The following is a 16410-nucleotide window of genomic DNA, read 5'->3' on the forward strand; positions in this document are numbered from 1 at the left end:
TATATATATATATATATATATATATATATAAAGCAGATAGATATATAGATATATATATATAGGGACACACACACATATATATATATATATATATATATATATATATATATATATATATATATATATATATATATATATATATATATATAGTGAGAGAGAGATAGATATGTTAGCCGCAAGCAACTCTTAGATCCTATTTTAAATATCTGGAATCTAGAGTTGCAATACCAACCCTTGACAGCCCATACATCCAAACAGAAGTCCTATCTGATTGTATTATTGACATTAAACTCACCAACATTGCAGCTGTACGGCAGGCTTGATTTATCCTCTTTCTATCTGCTTTAACGTCGTTACAGCTGTTAATGGCTATGAAACTAACTCAAAATAGGATCTAAAAAGAGTTGCTTGTGGCTATAGATACGTATGTATGTGATGATGGTGAGACCTCCATGAATGTGGTTTTAGTGCAAACTATGCAGTGTAGTCTCTAAAGACTAAAAGATGATGCTTGTGTACCCCAAATTAAATTGATGTATTCTCTTCAAATGTCATCATATCACAGTGTGGTTTGGTAGCACTGCCAGGCAAACTGGCATCACTGATATCTGATAACAGATAAGGGACTGTTCACAGCAAAAGCACAATTTATTAGTTGGCTAAGCTTAGAGACTGTAGTTTCACCCTAATTCTAACCCAGTCCATATGTAAAAAAAGAAATGTTTTTTTTTTAACCCATTAAGACCGGGAACACGTCTTGTCATTTTCAGATTTCTTTGGCTATTCAAAAATAGCAGATATACAAGCATGAGCTTGTAGATCTGCTATTTTTTTTAAATTGTGAAAATCTTTGAATATGATATATTTTATATATTTATATATTTATATATTTATATATTTATATATTTATATATTTGTAAGCGTTAGGATTTAGGGAAAAAAATGTTTTAATCGGCCTCAGGTCTTAATGGGTTAATCATGCCGCCTGATCTATGTGTAACAAGTTTATACTATAGTTATTGTTGTTGTTTTATTTCAATCTTCTCACCAATTGCCCTGTGGTTGTCATACAGGTATCTCAGCGATGAGGGGATAGCAGAGCTGAAAGGCGGAGCAGAAAAAGTATCACACGATGACATTATTCGTATTGGACTCAATGTGAGTTACCCCCCTTACAAATATTTGAACATATTTGACTTCCTTTGGTGTGATATGCAGTGCTGTTTCTTGTGGACTTTATTTCCCATCATTTAATTTTGAGCTGAGTGGATCTGCCGCTTTTGTGTGACGCTGTCGCTGTATACAGTATGATGTATGAAGTATGATATAAAAGTAAATATTTGGAGATGAGAGGTTTCTGCCTGACAACAACGATATATATATATATAGCAACCTAAGTTTTTTCTGAAAACTGTTAGGAATTAGAAGGCATTTGTAGAATTGGCCGCAGGTTTCAAATGGGTTGATGTTAGAAGGAGTGAACAAGAAGCACCCGGGAGGAAGTGGACTAAGAAAGGGGAGGAGCCAAACACAGTTCCTGTTTTACACAAAAAAGGAGGTGATGCCCCCAGAGGCAAAGAAAGAAAAAAGAAGTGTGTGTGTGTGTGTGTATATATATATATATATATATATATATATATATATATATATACATGCACACACACACACACACACACACACACACACACACGTATATACATATATGTATATACAGTACATACAGTAAAGTCAGTAAAACCCTCACTCCTCTAAGAGACAAATAATAAGAGTACAAATACAGCTCCATTTGGTTCCATTTGTACACTTTCTGAGTTAAATGAACACAGGGTATTCGCTGTGTACTCTGCAGGGAAGTGGAGCGAGACTTGTGAATTGAATTGTGACACAATTTTGTATGTTGGAATGCATACAAATTGTATGAGAAGTTGCACAGGAGGAAACTTCTTTTAAAAAGTAGGAATGCGGCTTGGAGAGATTCTACACCCACGCCGCATGCCGTGTATAAGCATAGGGGCAGCGTTGTGACCTTGCACTGCCTGTGACCTTGATCTTTGAGGACTTGAGGAAACAAAAAGGATAAAGCAGGTCTGACCCCCACAGCTCCAACTCATCTGCCAAGTTTGAAGGGTTATGTGACAGCACACCCACTCTGCTAGGAGCGTGGGTGGAATCAAGAGACACTCCGATAAACTAAATGGAAAGTGAAAATATGAATTTATTTTCTGTTCACTCTTAACACATTGAATGCCAAAAACGGTCCGGACCGTTTTTGAGGATCCAAACGAGAAGTGCCGAAAACGGTCCGGACCGTTTTTGACCCAATTCTATTTTTATACATGTGGGCCACGTGGGGCGCTAAAACGAAACTTTGACATCACCCAAAGAGTTTCTGAGAAGAAGAGGCTGGATCTGGCTCCATGTCAAAAATCCTTCCGGTCGGCGTTTTCAATGTTATCTCCTTGACTAAAAGCTTAATATCTCCATTTCTTTTTAATCTGGTGGAAACGAGCCGTTTTCGATCGGCGATCACGCTGCAATGGAGGATCGCGTTAGAAATATTATTGTTCCAGGCGTTAGTCGGGACCCTCCGCCGTCTCGCACGCACGCTTTGTTTACATGCACTTCCACGTCGGGGCTTCTCACAGCACGAAACGTATAACGCAAGTGGATGGAAGAAATGCAGGCACTCAACGTATAATATTTTAATAAACCTCTGGCACCCAATGTGTTAACACATTGACTGCCAATCACGTAGATCTACGCGAACCGCTTTAAAGCCGCCACGTGCCAATCGCGTAGATCTACGTGAAGTGAATTTCTTTTTATTTATTTTTTTTATGTTTTTTTTTTCCAATTTCACCCAAAGACCAAGGAGATATGATTAGTTGAAGATCTAGACTCCTATCCACTTCCTAGTTAACTTAAAACTTAAAAATGCTGTATTTCGGCTCCTGAGTACTTTTTTTTTTCCAATGAAAAACTCTGGCACTGGCTAAAAAAATATGAAAATAATTCTGGCAGTTAATGTGTTAAGATGATTCTTGTGCATAGTGTATGGTACAAAATAGAGAAATAGGAGAGAGGCGGTAGACAGAGTAGATACGGGACACAATTAACGAGATTGAGCCAAATCTGTGATGTCACAACCAGGTCTGTGCCCCCGCCTGCTCGGTATATAATAATAATCCCACCAGGCTGTCTTAATCCAGCTGTTGTCTCAGGCTGAATCATTGTGCATTAATCACTTTAACCCTGATATCCCCAGTGGTGTAAAAAGTACTCAAATTCTTTACTTAAGTAAAAGTACCAATACTGCAATAAAAAAATACTCTGTTACAAGTAAAAGTCCAGAATTAAAATTTTACTTGAGTAAAAGTACGAAAGTATTGGCATCAAAATGTACTTAAAGTACCAAAAGTAAAAGTACTAAATATTTGAAAATAGCCGATCTACAAGCTCACAACGCGTCGCATTGCGACGCGTTGTGAGCTTGTAGATCTGCTATTTTCAAATAGCCTAGGTTTAAAATAGGGTTAAAGTGGTTAATGTATGTTTCATTATATCATAATTTATATCTGAAAAGTAACTAGTAACTAAAGTTTTCAAGTAAATGTAGTGGAGTAAAAGTACAATATTTGCCTCTGAGATGTAGTGGAGTAGAAGTAAAAGTATTGGAAATTGGAAATACTCAAGTAAAGTACAAATACCTCAGAATTGTACTTAAGTACAGTACTTAAGTAAATGTACTTAGTTACTTTCCACCACTGCACAGTATATAGGGCTGTATAAGTGGTTCATTGTTCATCTAGAGGAGCAGGGGTGGGCAACGTTGATGGTGAGGGCCACTATATTTCCACACTCACTCCAGAGGGGCCACATTGCATATACTGTTGGGCAGACACCTCTTATCTCTGTGTTTTAACTTTTTTTCGTAAATGAATGCCGTACTTCGCCATTCTATGTCACACAAAAGTAGCAAAAATAGCAGATCTACAAGCTCAAAACGCGACACGTTTTGAGCTTGTAGATCTGCTATTTTTGCTACTTTTGAATTGGAATCACGATTGTTTTTGTTGCTATTCTTGACATACATTGGACATAAAAAAGACAATAAAATGTTAATACTATTCAGTGAGCTACTAATATAGACTGAAGTAATTAACCCATTGAGACCTGAAGCCGATTCTACATGTCTCCTAAATCTCAACAGTTTTCTGAAAAACGTATGTTTCTATATCAGTGGTGCTCAATCTTTTTCATGTCAAGGACCCCCCAAAATTATATGTATTTGGCCGTGGACCCCCGTCAAAATATGTTGTTCCAGGGACCCCCAGAAGCAAAGATTTGAGTTAAAAATGTTCGCTGTAAAAAAAAATATATTCATAAGATTTGCACAAATTTTCACGATTTTTCAAAAATAGCAGATCTACAAGCTCGTAGCGCGGCACTCGGTGCCGCGCTATGAGCTTGTAGATCTGCTATTTTTGAATAGCCTAAAGTGTAAAATAATGCTTTTTAGCTCAAATCAAAAAATGACACAGTTCCAGGTATTAATGGGTTAAAGCGGGTCATGTTTGGAAATGTAACAGCTGAAATCAATAATATATCAGTATTCCATTATTAACCTGCGGGCCACATTAAGTGAAGGTGGGGGCCGCATGTGGCCCCCGGGCCGCCAGTTGCCCATGTATGATCTAGCCTTGTATGATGATTATTTTAACTCTACTTTTCTCTTCTTTGCAGAGCGATCTCAGGCCTATTGGCAAAAAGATCCTACCATCAGAGATCAATAGTGGAAGGGTCGAGAAGGTGAGTAATGCCGTGTTATTTCAGTTCCCTGTCGGACCCTCTGCTATTGCTCTGCAGCGCTTTGTGGTTAGTTGGGGAAATAATGGCTATGTTTAATAATCCATTCATCCATTCTTACATTATTCTCACAAGACCTTTCAAAAGTTAGTTTAAACTCTTTAAGACCTGGAACGCATCTGTGTCATTTTTTGATTGAAGCATTATTTTACACTTTGGCTATTCAAAAATAGCAGATATACAAGCTCATAGCGCGGCACTCGGTACCGCGCTATGAGCTTGTATATCTGCTATTTTTAGAAAAATCGAGAAAATGAGTGCAAATCTTTGAATATATATTGTTTAAAGCGAACATTTGTAACTCGAATCTTTGCTCCTAGGGGTCCCTGGAACAAAATATTTTGAGATGGGGGTCCACGACCAAATACATATACATTTTGCGGTCCTTGACATGAGAAAGTTTGAGCACCACTGACATAGCAACACAAGTTATTTCAAAAAACTGTTAGGATTTAGAAGACATTTTGTAGTATCGGAACCTCAGGCCTTAATGGGTTAATGGAAATACCGTGACGCATACCATGGAGGCATATTGAGATTCAAACTTTATAGATTTAATCTCTTAGCTCTCGGAAGTTCCTGAAGATTCTGAACTACTGCAATGTAGTTTCCCAGTTTGTCCACTAGATGGCCCTGACACACTAAGCAAAGGAGGCGTTCAAGAATCAAATTTCCTCACCCACGTCGGAGCCGGTCGGCTGCAGTTAGAGTGAAAATGTCACAAACGATGGCAGAAGATAATTTGAGGGTTCTGTGAGCTGCTCCCCCTCAGGCACACAGAATAAGATATTGCATAGTACCCCTTGTTATATGTCATGTGGGACATGTGCCTACCCCCCAAGTATGAGTATTTAGGAAGTGAGCCATCAGAGCTGCTAATTTAATACGTCTCTTTAACAACCCATAGCTTAAAAACAAAACAAAAATAAGCTATCTCTTGAAACAAGATACAAGAACAAAAAAAATCAATTCAATTAGAGCACCTCACATATATCTGATATAATCAGTTTACTTTTAATTGCCAATTGTAAGTGAATCCAAGGTGAACCTAAAGGTAAATGTAAAGCCCAAACAAGTCTCTCCCATATATGAAATGTGGGATGATCCCCGTTTAGAGATATCTGGGTATCTGTATATAAATGTATCCCTATATAATCTATATATATAAATGTATTGATAACATGTCATAATCTTCACCAGATTGAACTGAATTTTAGTGAACATTCTGTCGGGAAGGCCCCATACAGATGTTAAATTATGTACCAACCCAACCAGTGGTTACTGTAGTGTATAGGCCTATGCCATCATAACTCTACTGGACCATGTGACAGGTTGTCAGGCATTCTCAACTCTACCTAACCTAACGTGAGCTCCATCATGACACCACACCTATGAATTGTGAATGCAAAGGTAGCTGTTATTTTGTGAGTATGTCACATGGTGTCATCATCAGATGGGGCACCACCTTCCTCTTCTTAACTGATGCTTCGTTGAGCTTGGGGTTCATGACACAGAGCAGGCTCATTCCAGCATCCCAGAACCACCACCCCCCCCCCCTCTACACCTGCTCATACAGGACTAACACTGCTTTAACCCTTTAAGACCGAGAACGCATCTGTGTAACCACTTTAACCATTATTTTACACGTTGGCTATTAAAAAATAGCTGATCTACATAAGCTCATAGCGCGAAAGTTTGTGAAAATCTTTGAATGTATATATTTTTTAAAGCTTCTGGGGGGTCCCTGGAACAACATATTTTGAGATGGGGGTCCACGGCCAAATACATATAATCTTGGGGGTCCTTGAGATGATAAAAATTGAGAACCACTGATTATAGCGACATAATTTTTTTCAAGAAACTGTTAGAATTTAGATTTGTATAATCCCCAGAAGCAAAGATTTGAGTTAAAAATGTTTGCTTTAAAAGAATATAAATATATTAATCTGCACACATTTTCTCGATTTTTCAAAAATAGCAGATCTACAAGCTCGTAGCGCGGCACTCTGTGCCGCGCTACGAGCTTGTATATCTGCTATTTTTCAAAAGCCAAACTGTATAATAATGCTTTTTAGCTCAAAATCTAAAAATGACACAGATGCGTTCCAGGTCTCAATGGCTTAAAACTAACCTAAGGCCAGCACTGCTCTCAGCCACAAAATAGCCACTACTTTTCACAGTACAACCGCTACAACTAACCATATCAGACAGAACGCAGCCACCATATTATTTCAAAAGAAACTGGCTAGGCTAGCTAAAACTAAAGAGTTACGTCTGACCCCGGCATGTGTGTGTGAGATCCAATGGAGATTCCCTGCCTCGCTCAGCTGATCAGATACGTCCATCTGAATTGTTCACGAAACAATATGCCACGCTTACAAATTAGCACTTATCAAAGGGAAACCCAGCTAGCAAACATTCCCAACTCTGAACAGAACAACAAACAAAACCGTCATCAAACATCCTAGTCAGACATGCTAGCAAACAGTGTCGACAGAAAGGTTCAGCTTGCCCTCGACTGTCACAACATCAATAGCAGTCGGCGCCAAACAAAAGACATTTCAGCAAGCCGATACTCTCCAACTCCATAACTCCATCTGTCAGTGTAATATTATTACCCTGAGCGACCCTATACACCTTTTGCCACCAGGCATTCTCAATTCCTCAACGAATTGCTCGCAAGGCTATACGAACAGACAGGGTGCTTTGCTTCTATTGTACTTTTCATTGCTCAGTCGTGGGTTTTTTACTATTACGGTTGACAATGAAACATGTTACATTTAATGTCATAGTCTGTTATTTTTACTATTAGTATATTAGTCGACCAAAACTATGACGAAAAATGTTTGTCGACTACCTTTTTTCACTGACGAAAACTAAATAAAAACTAAATAAAAACTAAGCTACGATGACTAAAACATGACTAAATATATTGACAATTTCGTCAACAAATATAAACTAGATTAAAATGTTAGTGAGGGATCTAGTGGAGAAGAGATCCAGTAGAACTAAAAGAAGTCATTTTATGTTTGGTTGCGCTCTGAAAATAGCAGGTCTACAAGCTCACAAGCGCGACGTGTTGTGAGCTTGTAGATCGGCTATTTTCAGCATGCAAACAAGTGTACAATCAGCCATTACGACGCCATCAAGGCACCGCCAAAATACATTATAGTCGACTAAATCAACTGTAGATTTAGTCGACTAAAATCTTAGGATATTTATTCGACTAAATCTAGACAAAAACTAAAACATTTCTGATGACTAAAATATGACTAAAACTAAATGGAATGTTATTCAAAAAACTATGATTAAAACCAAATCAAAATTAGCTGTCAAAATCAACACTGGTATATTTTGATATCCAGACACTTACCGTTTTATACGGTGGAATACCTGTCTCTGTGTATTTATTACACCTTTTGTGGAGATATTACTGTACTAATTATGTTGTTTGTCACTTTGCATATGGCCAGCTGGAAGGGCCATGTGTCCTTCAGGTACAGAAGGTGAGGAACATCTCAGCCCCCAAAGACCACGAGGAGTCTCAGGCAGCTCCCAGAATGCTGCGACTACAAATGACTGATGGACACACCACCTGTATAGGACTGGAAGTCAAACAGCTGTCCAAGATCAGGTGAAGAAATGTGTTGGCGTTTAGTTTGAAATGCCACGGTATAATATCTGACTTTCTGAACGTCTGGTGTGTTTTTATGTTTCACGCAACATGTTCTAGTGACAACTCTAGATTACACTCATACCTTTTAGAGTGACTACTACAATAGCTGCTATCCTAAATAGTAGCTCAGTAGTTATAGTTAATAATATTGATTCAAGTTGTGTTGAAAAGATCTGAACACTTTGTACACACTTTCAAACTATAATAACTATATTATAATTGTCGATACTGCAGTTTTTACAGTTGTAACCCTATGAATTAAAATCAAACCACGAGGTCACCGTTGGTCTCTGACCTTAATACTACATATAGCGGGATGCATGTAGATTTATACCTAGAATCTCTAGTTTTGTCTCTTCTGCTCTCCTCTATCTTGCCTCACAACATACCCTACTTCACGCACAGATGGCTTGACCCCCCCCCCCCCCTTTCAGTCAATACCCTCATCCCACCACATGCCCCCATTTTTCCATTTTAACATCAATTTCCACTCGGTGGCAGCTGATCAGCTAACAATTCCCTGTGTTAACCCCTTAAGACCTGAAGCCGATTCTACAAATGTCTTCTAAATCCGAACAAAAAAATAACGTATGTTTCTATATCAGTGGTGCTCAAACTTTTTCATAATTGTCAAGGACTCCCCAAAATGATATGTATTTGGCCGCGACCCCCCCCCCCCCCCATCTCAAAATATTTGGTTCCAGGGACCCCCCACAGAAGCAAAGATTTGAGTTAAAAATGTTCGCTTTAAAAGAATACATTCACAGATTTGCACACATTTAAAAAGAAAAATCTGAAAATAGCAGATCTACAAGCTCGTAGCGCGGCACTCGATGCCACGCTACGAGCTTGTATATCTGCTATTTTTTTAATAGCCAAAGTGTAAAATAATGCTTATTTTTTTTGCCCAAATCTAAAAAATTACACAGATGCGTTCCAGGTCTTAAGGGGTTAATGGCATCTCCAAGCCTGGAAACGGTGGCCGTGGCGACTGCTGCCATGGCGACTAGCTAGTAGCTAGTGTGTACAGGTGGAGTGGGCAAAGAAAAGCTTTCCCAGACTCGGCTGTTAGGAAGAGGAGAGAGGCGAACCCGAACAAATCCCCTCTTCATGAGCCGTGCTTACACACACACACACACACATAGACACACACACACACTGACACGGGCTCTAGCAACAACACTGGTTACTGTTCCTAGATAGTGCACGTTTTTTTTTTTTGCATGAGCGTGTGTGAAGGGACGAGATGGATTACAAGCAGGATGTAGCTTGTGTGTGTGGGGGCCTGATCAGTGTGTGTGAGAGTGCCGCGCGATAGAGGGGAGAGGAGAATTAAGCCATTGAGACCTGGAATGCATCCGTGTCATTTTAAGATTTCTTTGGCTATTCAAAAATAGCAGATATACAAGCTCATAGTGCCGCGCTATGAGCTTGTAGATCTGCTATTTTTGAAAAATCGTGAAAATGTGTGCAAATCTTTGAAAATAAATAAATAAATATATTTTTTTTTGTTACAAATGTTCGCTTAAAAAAAAAGAAGAAAAAAATAAAAATAAAATAATAATAATATATATATATATATTAAGCGAACATTTGTAACTAAAATCTTTGCTTCTTGTGGTCCCTGGAACTAAATATTTTGAGATGGGGGTCCGCAGCCAATTACCTATCATTTTGGGGGTCCTTGACATGAGAAACTAATATAGAAACATACGTTTTTCAAAAAACAGTTAGGATTTAGAAGACATTTAGAATCCCCAGAAGCAAAGATTTGAGTTAAAAATATATATATTCAAAGATTTGCACAAACGTTTTTTTTTTCAAAAATAGCAGATATACAAGCTCATAGCTATGAGCTTGTATATCTGCTATTTTAGAAAAGCCAGAGAAATCTAAAAATGACAGATGCGTTCAAGGTCTTAATGGGTTAAGTAGCAAGATTGAGGAGAGTGAGTAGTGTGTTTGCGCGATTGTGCACGTGTGCGATCATGGAAAGTACAGAGAGAGCCTCGTTTCCACGCTGTCCACTATCCTGAGGGCGCTCTGTCCAGCTCAGCGGTTCGTCACAAAAATCCCTAATTGCTGCTTTGGCATCAGTAGCTGGAAAATCCCCCCTAAGTCCCTGTGCTTCCCTAATGAGAGCGACACAGGCCTTATCAGGCCTGATGAAATAGAAGGGCTTTTAATTTACCGTGAGGATGGGTGAGGGACTGGGATTATTCACAGTCCCCTCTTACCCTCAGTATAGCCGTACCCTGGCGCTGCTCCATGTCATTTAGGAAATGGTATGCAGTGGTGGAAAAAGTACTCAAATTCTGTACTTAAGTAAAAGTACCAATACTGCAATATAAAAATACTCTGTTACAAGTAAAAATCCCAAATAAAAAAAATACTTGAGTAAAAGTACAAAAGTATTGGCATCAAAATGTACTTAAAGTACCAAAAGTAAAAGTACTAAATATTTGAAAATAGCCGATCTACAAGCTCACAACGCGTCGCGATGCGACGCGTTGTGAGCTTGTAGATCGGCTATTTTCAAATAGCCTATGTATAAAATAGGGCTAAAGTGGTTAATGTATGTTTCATTATATCATAGTTTATATCTGAAAAGTAACTAGTAACTAAAGTTTTCAAATAATTGTAGTGGAGTAAAAGTACAATATTTGCCTCTGAGATGTAGTGGAGTAGAAGTAAAAGTATTGGAAATTGGAAATACTCAAGTAAAGTACAAATACCTCAAAATTGTACTTAAGTACAGTACTTAAGTAAATGTACTTAGTTACTTTCCACCACTGATGGTATGCATGGCGGGGATAGGAATGTGGAAGAAGGGACTGGCCTTTTTGATTCCTAAAAGTTTGTTAAGGTCGGTGTTGTAGTGCATGCAATGATGGTGGAAAATATTACGCCTCAGCAGCAGCAGTCAATATATGCATTTTACATTTCCTTCGGTTCTGCGGGCGGCAGTGGCGCTCTGGTGGTAGAGCGGCAGCTTGGAAAATGGAAGGTTCCTTCCCGGTTCGATCGCCGGCTCGCCTTTGGGTTAGTCAGTGTTGAAGTGACCTTGAGCAAAACACAGAACCCCCTAACTGTTCCCGATGAGCACGGTGGTGCCTTGCGTGGTTACCTCTGCCATCAGTAGGGGTGTGAGGAAAAAATCGATTCGAATAAGAATCGCGATTCTCATGTTGGACGATTCAGAATCGATTCTCAAAAAAAAAAAAGATTTTTACTTTATTATAATTTTTTTGTATGACATTTTTGAGAAGTGGCAAGTTCTGGGCTGAATCGGGGAAAAAAACGTTTTTTTTATCGAGAATCGCTTTGAATCGGAAAACATCGTTTTTGAATCGCGTTTTGAAAAAATCGTCAAAAATCGGAATCTTGACCCCCAGAATCGGAAATCAAATCGAATTGTGAGATAGCAGAAGATTCACAGCCCTAGCCATCAGTGTGAGAATGTTTGCGTGAATGTAATGCAAAGTGCTTTAGATAAAGGTGCTATATAAATGCACCATTATTATACATTTTTGTTGGTTTAACATGCAAATGTTTTTCAGTTTAAACACCCCCCCTGGAACAAAGGTAAAGCTCCTCGGTACGGTCGAAGTAAAAAATGGTCTTCTGCTCCTGGACGATTCCAAAATCTCCGTCCTGGGAGGAGAGGTCGATCACATGGTGGAGAAATGGGAACTGCAGAGGGTGAGAGGGATCATTTTTCTTTTTAATTATAATTCGTCAATTATGCAAGCTTAAAAGGGGAACAATGGAACTTTTGGCCACCGTGGTGCTGCCGAGCACACTGGGTCGACCTAAGTCATGTATCATGTGTTCTCCTGACAAAGAACACAAGGACATTATACAGTCGTTTCACATCACGAGCATGGGGTGTGACATTTAGTATCTGAGAGTTTACCTGGAACCTGTTAAACAAATGAGGGGCGGGGCAGCGGCGCACACTAAGCCGCTAATCCGTAGGGCTGTCACGATTACAAATTTAAGTTGACGATTAATTATCACTCAAATAGTTGCGATTAACCATTTAATTGTGTTTCTGTCGTTGAAAATTGATGGAACGTTATGAATAAGAATTACATTTCTGTTTGGCTTTTAGCTTTCGTAAACAAAAGTTGCACAGGGCAGATTATGACAAATAACACATATTTAATTACTTTATACTTAAAAATAAACATTAATAGTGGAAATAGCCAATCTATAAGCTCAAAACGCGTCGCGACGCGTTTTGAGCTTATAGATCGGCTATTTCCACTATTTTTGTCATTTTTTGAAAATATTTTTAACATGGAATTGATTATGACGATTATGACGATTATGCAAAAAATAATTGCGATGATATAAAATAATTGCGATAAGACGATTATGTAATAATTGTGACAGGCCTACTAATCTGAACTCCGATAAATGTTGTAGGGACAAAGTACATACCGTATTCTAAATGTATGATTTTTTTTTTTACACTTTGCATGAGCTAAACAACTGATACAATTAAAAATATAAATAATATATATTTAATATTTTATTATAATGTTTTACCTCATGTAAAGTGTAATGAATTTTGTATCGGGTCCAACAACATATATTGTGCCCAAATAGCTGGCTAATTAACACCTGTAATGTAATGGCAACAAACCCATGCATGTTTGTTCCATCATTCACCTTCAACTTTTAACGATTTTAAACGTGGTGTTCAGTCAGGTCATGAAAATGAAGCAGTGACTGTGTTCAGTCTGACGTCAGTGTTGATTTTGACAGCAAATTTTGATTTAGTTTTAGTCATAGTCTTTTGAATAAAATTCCATTTAGTTTTAGTCATAGTTTTAGTCGACTAAATATCATAAGATTTTAGTCGACTAAATCTACCGTTGATTTAGTCGACTATAATGTATTTTGGTGGTGCCTTGATGGTGCCGTAATGACTGAATTTACACTTGGTTGCATGCTGAAAATAGCCGATCTACAAGCTCACAACGCGTCGCGAGCTTGTAGATCGGCTATTTTCAGAGCGCAACGCCCACGAGCAACCAAACATAAAATGACTTGTCTTTTAGTTCTACTGGATCTCTTCTCCACTAGATCCCTCACTAACATTTTAGTCTAGTTTTTATTTGTTGATGAAATTGTCAATATATTTAGTCTTAAGTTTTAGCCATCATAGCTGAGTTTTTATTTAGTTTTTATTTAGTTTTCATCAGTGTAAAAAGGCAGTCGACGAACATTTTTCGTCGTAGTTTTAGTCGACGAAATCAACTCTGTCTGACGTGCATTTATCTTCATTCTAAATGGTAATACTGTGTGTGATCACTGACTCACATGCAAGTTTGCTGACGTCCATGTGTTTTCTATTTTACCTCCAGAGCCTGGCCAAACTCAGCAGGTATAACATTAGTGCAGAAGGTGGACCTCCTCCCTTCGTGCCATTTGGACAGGTAGGGATGGATGTTGATGACACCCTTTTTATTTTATTTTAAGCCTTACCGTTGCTGCATTCACTCACTCAATGTACTTAGAACCTCGACTTATAATATACACTACATTGTTTTTTGTTTGTTTACTGACACCCTACTGACGAATGAATGATTGATTGAATTAAAGTAGGCTAAGCAAACCGTGCTATTCCTGGAACACGTTTTTCTTTTACTCGCGGCATTTCAAGTAAACAGAACACAGAGCGATGGGGAAAGATGGGGTTTGAAGGACACGGAAAAAAAAGACGAGAGAGAAGGGATGACGGGTAAAAAAAAATACGTCATCCCTTCTTTTTCTTCTAACCTATAGTGTGTCACTCATAAATAACCCACTAAGACCTGGAACGCATCTGTGTAAATTTTTTTTTTTAGCTAAAAAAGCATTATTTTGCACTTTGGCTGTTCAAAAACAGCAGATATACACGCTCATAGCGCGGCACCGAGTGCCGCGCTATGAGCTTGTAGATCTGCTGTTTTTGAAAGATAGTGAAAATGTGTGCAAATCTTTGGATATATGTATTCTTTTAAAGTGAACATTTTTAACTCCAATCTTTGCTTCTGGGGGGTCCCTGGAACAACATATTTTGAGATGGGGGGTCTGTGGCCAAATACATATTTTTGGGGGTCTTTGACAATTAAAAGTTTGAGAACCACTGATATAGACAGAATGTTTTGGTCTGAAAATGAAAATGAAATCTGCTCAATCCACATGAGAGATGATGTGATGATGTGTCCCTCTCCCTCGTTTTCCTGTAGAAATGTGCGAGGAAGGATGAAGTAGACAGCAGGGAACTGGACCAGAGGAAGACGCTGCAGAGCACCAGCACCGCCAAGACGGCCGACGAGAACGATGAGTTTGAAAAGCAGCGGATAGCGGCCATTGCCGAGGTGGCCAAGGCCAAAGAGGTGTGTGTGTGTGTGTGTGTGTGTGTGTATTCCTTTTCTCTTCAGTATATATGAGTCATTATCCCATAAAAGAAAACAAATAACCATTCAGGCTATAGTGAAATAAAGCTCATTTGAAAGTAAAACTTTCCACTTCCCCACAAGGTCATCGTCTAGTTCCTTGTAATTTGAGCCGTTCCTGTTTTATGTCTCTGACATCCAATACCCTATTCTCTGGTTTTCTGTATTTGAGCAATATTTGTTGTCTATAATAGCCCAAACACATCTAAAACAATACTTTTCCTTTTGTATTTTTAAGGGACACAACTTTATTTGCCAATATTGTCTACTGTGGACACCAATAGCCCAACAGTGGCTACATTTCAACATTAACATTTATATACCTAATTATGCTGTTGAATGATTAGATATATACAGATATACAATTGGGCTTTTAGAAAAGAACACGTCCATTACATCCTTGGCAGTGAATGAGTTAAGGGGGCCAGTCCAAACAAACAAGAACTTTCTTCGGTTTTCTTAAAGGGCTTGCCAATCCGATGAAAGATCGGAGAGGACAAAAGTGTTTTACACTGCCTCTGAACTCGGTTCTGCGTTCTGAGAACACCAGACCCTGCCCAGTCAGTAATCTGCCCATATAGGTCAATGAATCTGCCTAGCAATACCCCACTGCTCGCTATGTCACTTTTGAGCCACTGAAGCAGTGTATATAGACAGCGCTGGAATTGGTGGTTTTACCATTTAGATCAGCGGTGGGCAACTTTGATGATGGAGAGGGGCCACTGTATTTCCACACTCACTCCAGAGGGCCACATTGCATACTGTCTCTCTGTATTTTAACTTTTTTCGCCTTTCTATGTCACACAAAAGTAGCAAAAATAGGCGATCTACAAGCTCAAAACACGTCGCAGCGCGACGCGTTTTGAGCTTGTAGATCTGCTATTTTTGCTATTTTTCTTCAATCTGGATCTTGGAATCCAGATTATTTTTTGCTATTTTTTAATTGGAATCCTGAAAAGTTACATTTTTATTTTATTGCAAATGCATTTAGTTATACTTATGTTAACTTTATGAACTTAAATAGAAATACATTGGACATAAAAAAGAAAATAGAATTTTAATACTAGTCATTAAGTTACTAATATAGAAGGAAGTAATTACAGAGGGTCATGTTTGCATGTTTGGAATTGTAACAGCTGAAATCAATAATACATCAGTATTCTGATATTAACCTGAGGGCCGCCAGTTGCCCATGTATGATCTGGATCTCCCTTCGATGCGTTGTATTTCGCTGCTCGCAGAATCAAGCCTTTGGCAGAATGCAGAAGCAAAACGAAATATATCGCGCCCACTTTAAACGTCTGCCCAATCCCAATGTTCTGTCCAAACTTTCTTCGGCTAGTTACATCTCAGAGATACAAGAACGTCCAAACTTTGTTCTGACAGGCACTGCCAAAGTTCTCGATGATAATTCTG

General features: G+C 38.6%; 1 protein-coding gene across 3 annotated transcripts in view; it reads left to right on the forward strand.

Moving 5' to 3' along the window:
* Positions 1-16410, forward strand: part of tdrd3 (tudor domain containing 3) — a 34398-nt gene that overhangs the window by 738 nt on the left and 17250 nt on the right. For all 3 annotated transcript variants that reach the window (XM_080439680.1, XM_080439681.1, XM_080439682.1), the window contains exons 2-7: positions 1074-1158; positions 4744-4809; positions 8340-8500; positions 12103-12244; positions 13918-13989; positions 14785-14934. In XM_080439680.1, coding sequence (XP_080295806.1) covers positions 1074-1158; positions 4744-4809; positions 8340-8500; positions 12103-12244; positions 13918-13989; positions 14785-14934 — 676 coding nt within the window. The remainder of the gene's footprint in view (positions 1-1073; positions 1159-4743; positions 4810-8339; positions 8501-12102; positions 12245-13917; positions 13990-14784; positions 14935-16410) is intronic.

Source organism: Gymnoscopelus braueri (assembly GCF_963280865.1).
Source record: "Gymnoscopelus braueri genome assembly, chromosome: 1".
NCBI classification, from domain to species: domain Eukaryota; kingdom Metazoa; phylum Chordata; class Actinopteri; order Myctophiformes; family Myctophidae; genus Gymnoscopelus; species Gymnoscopelus braueri.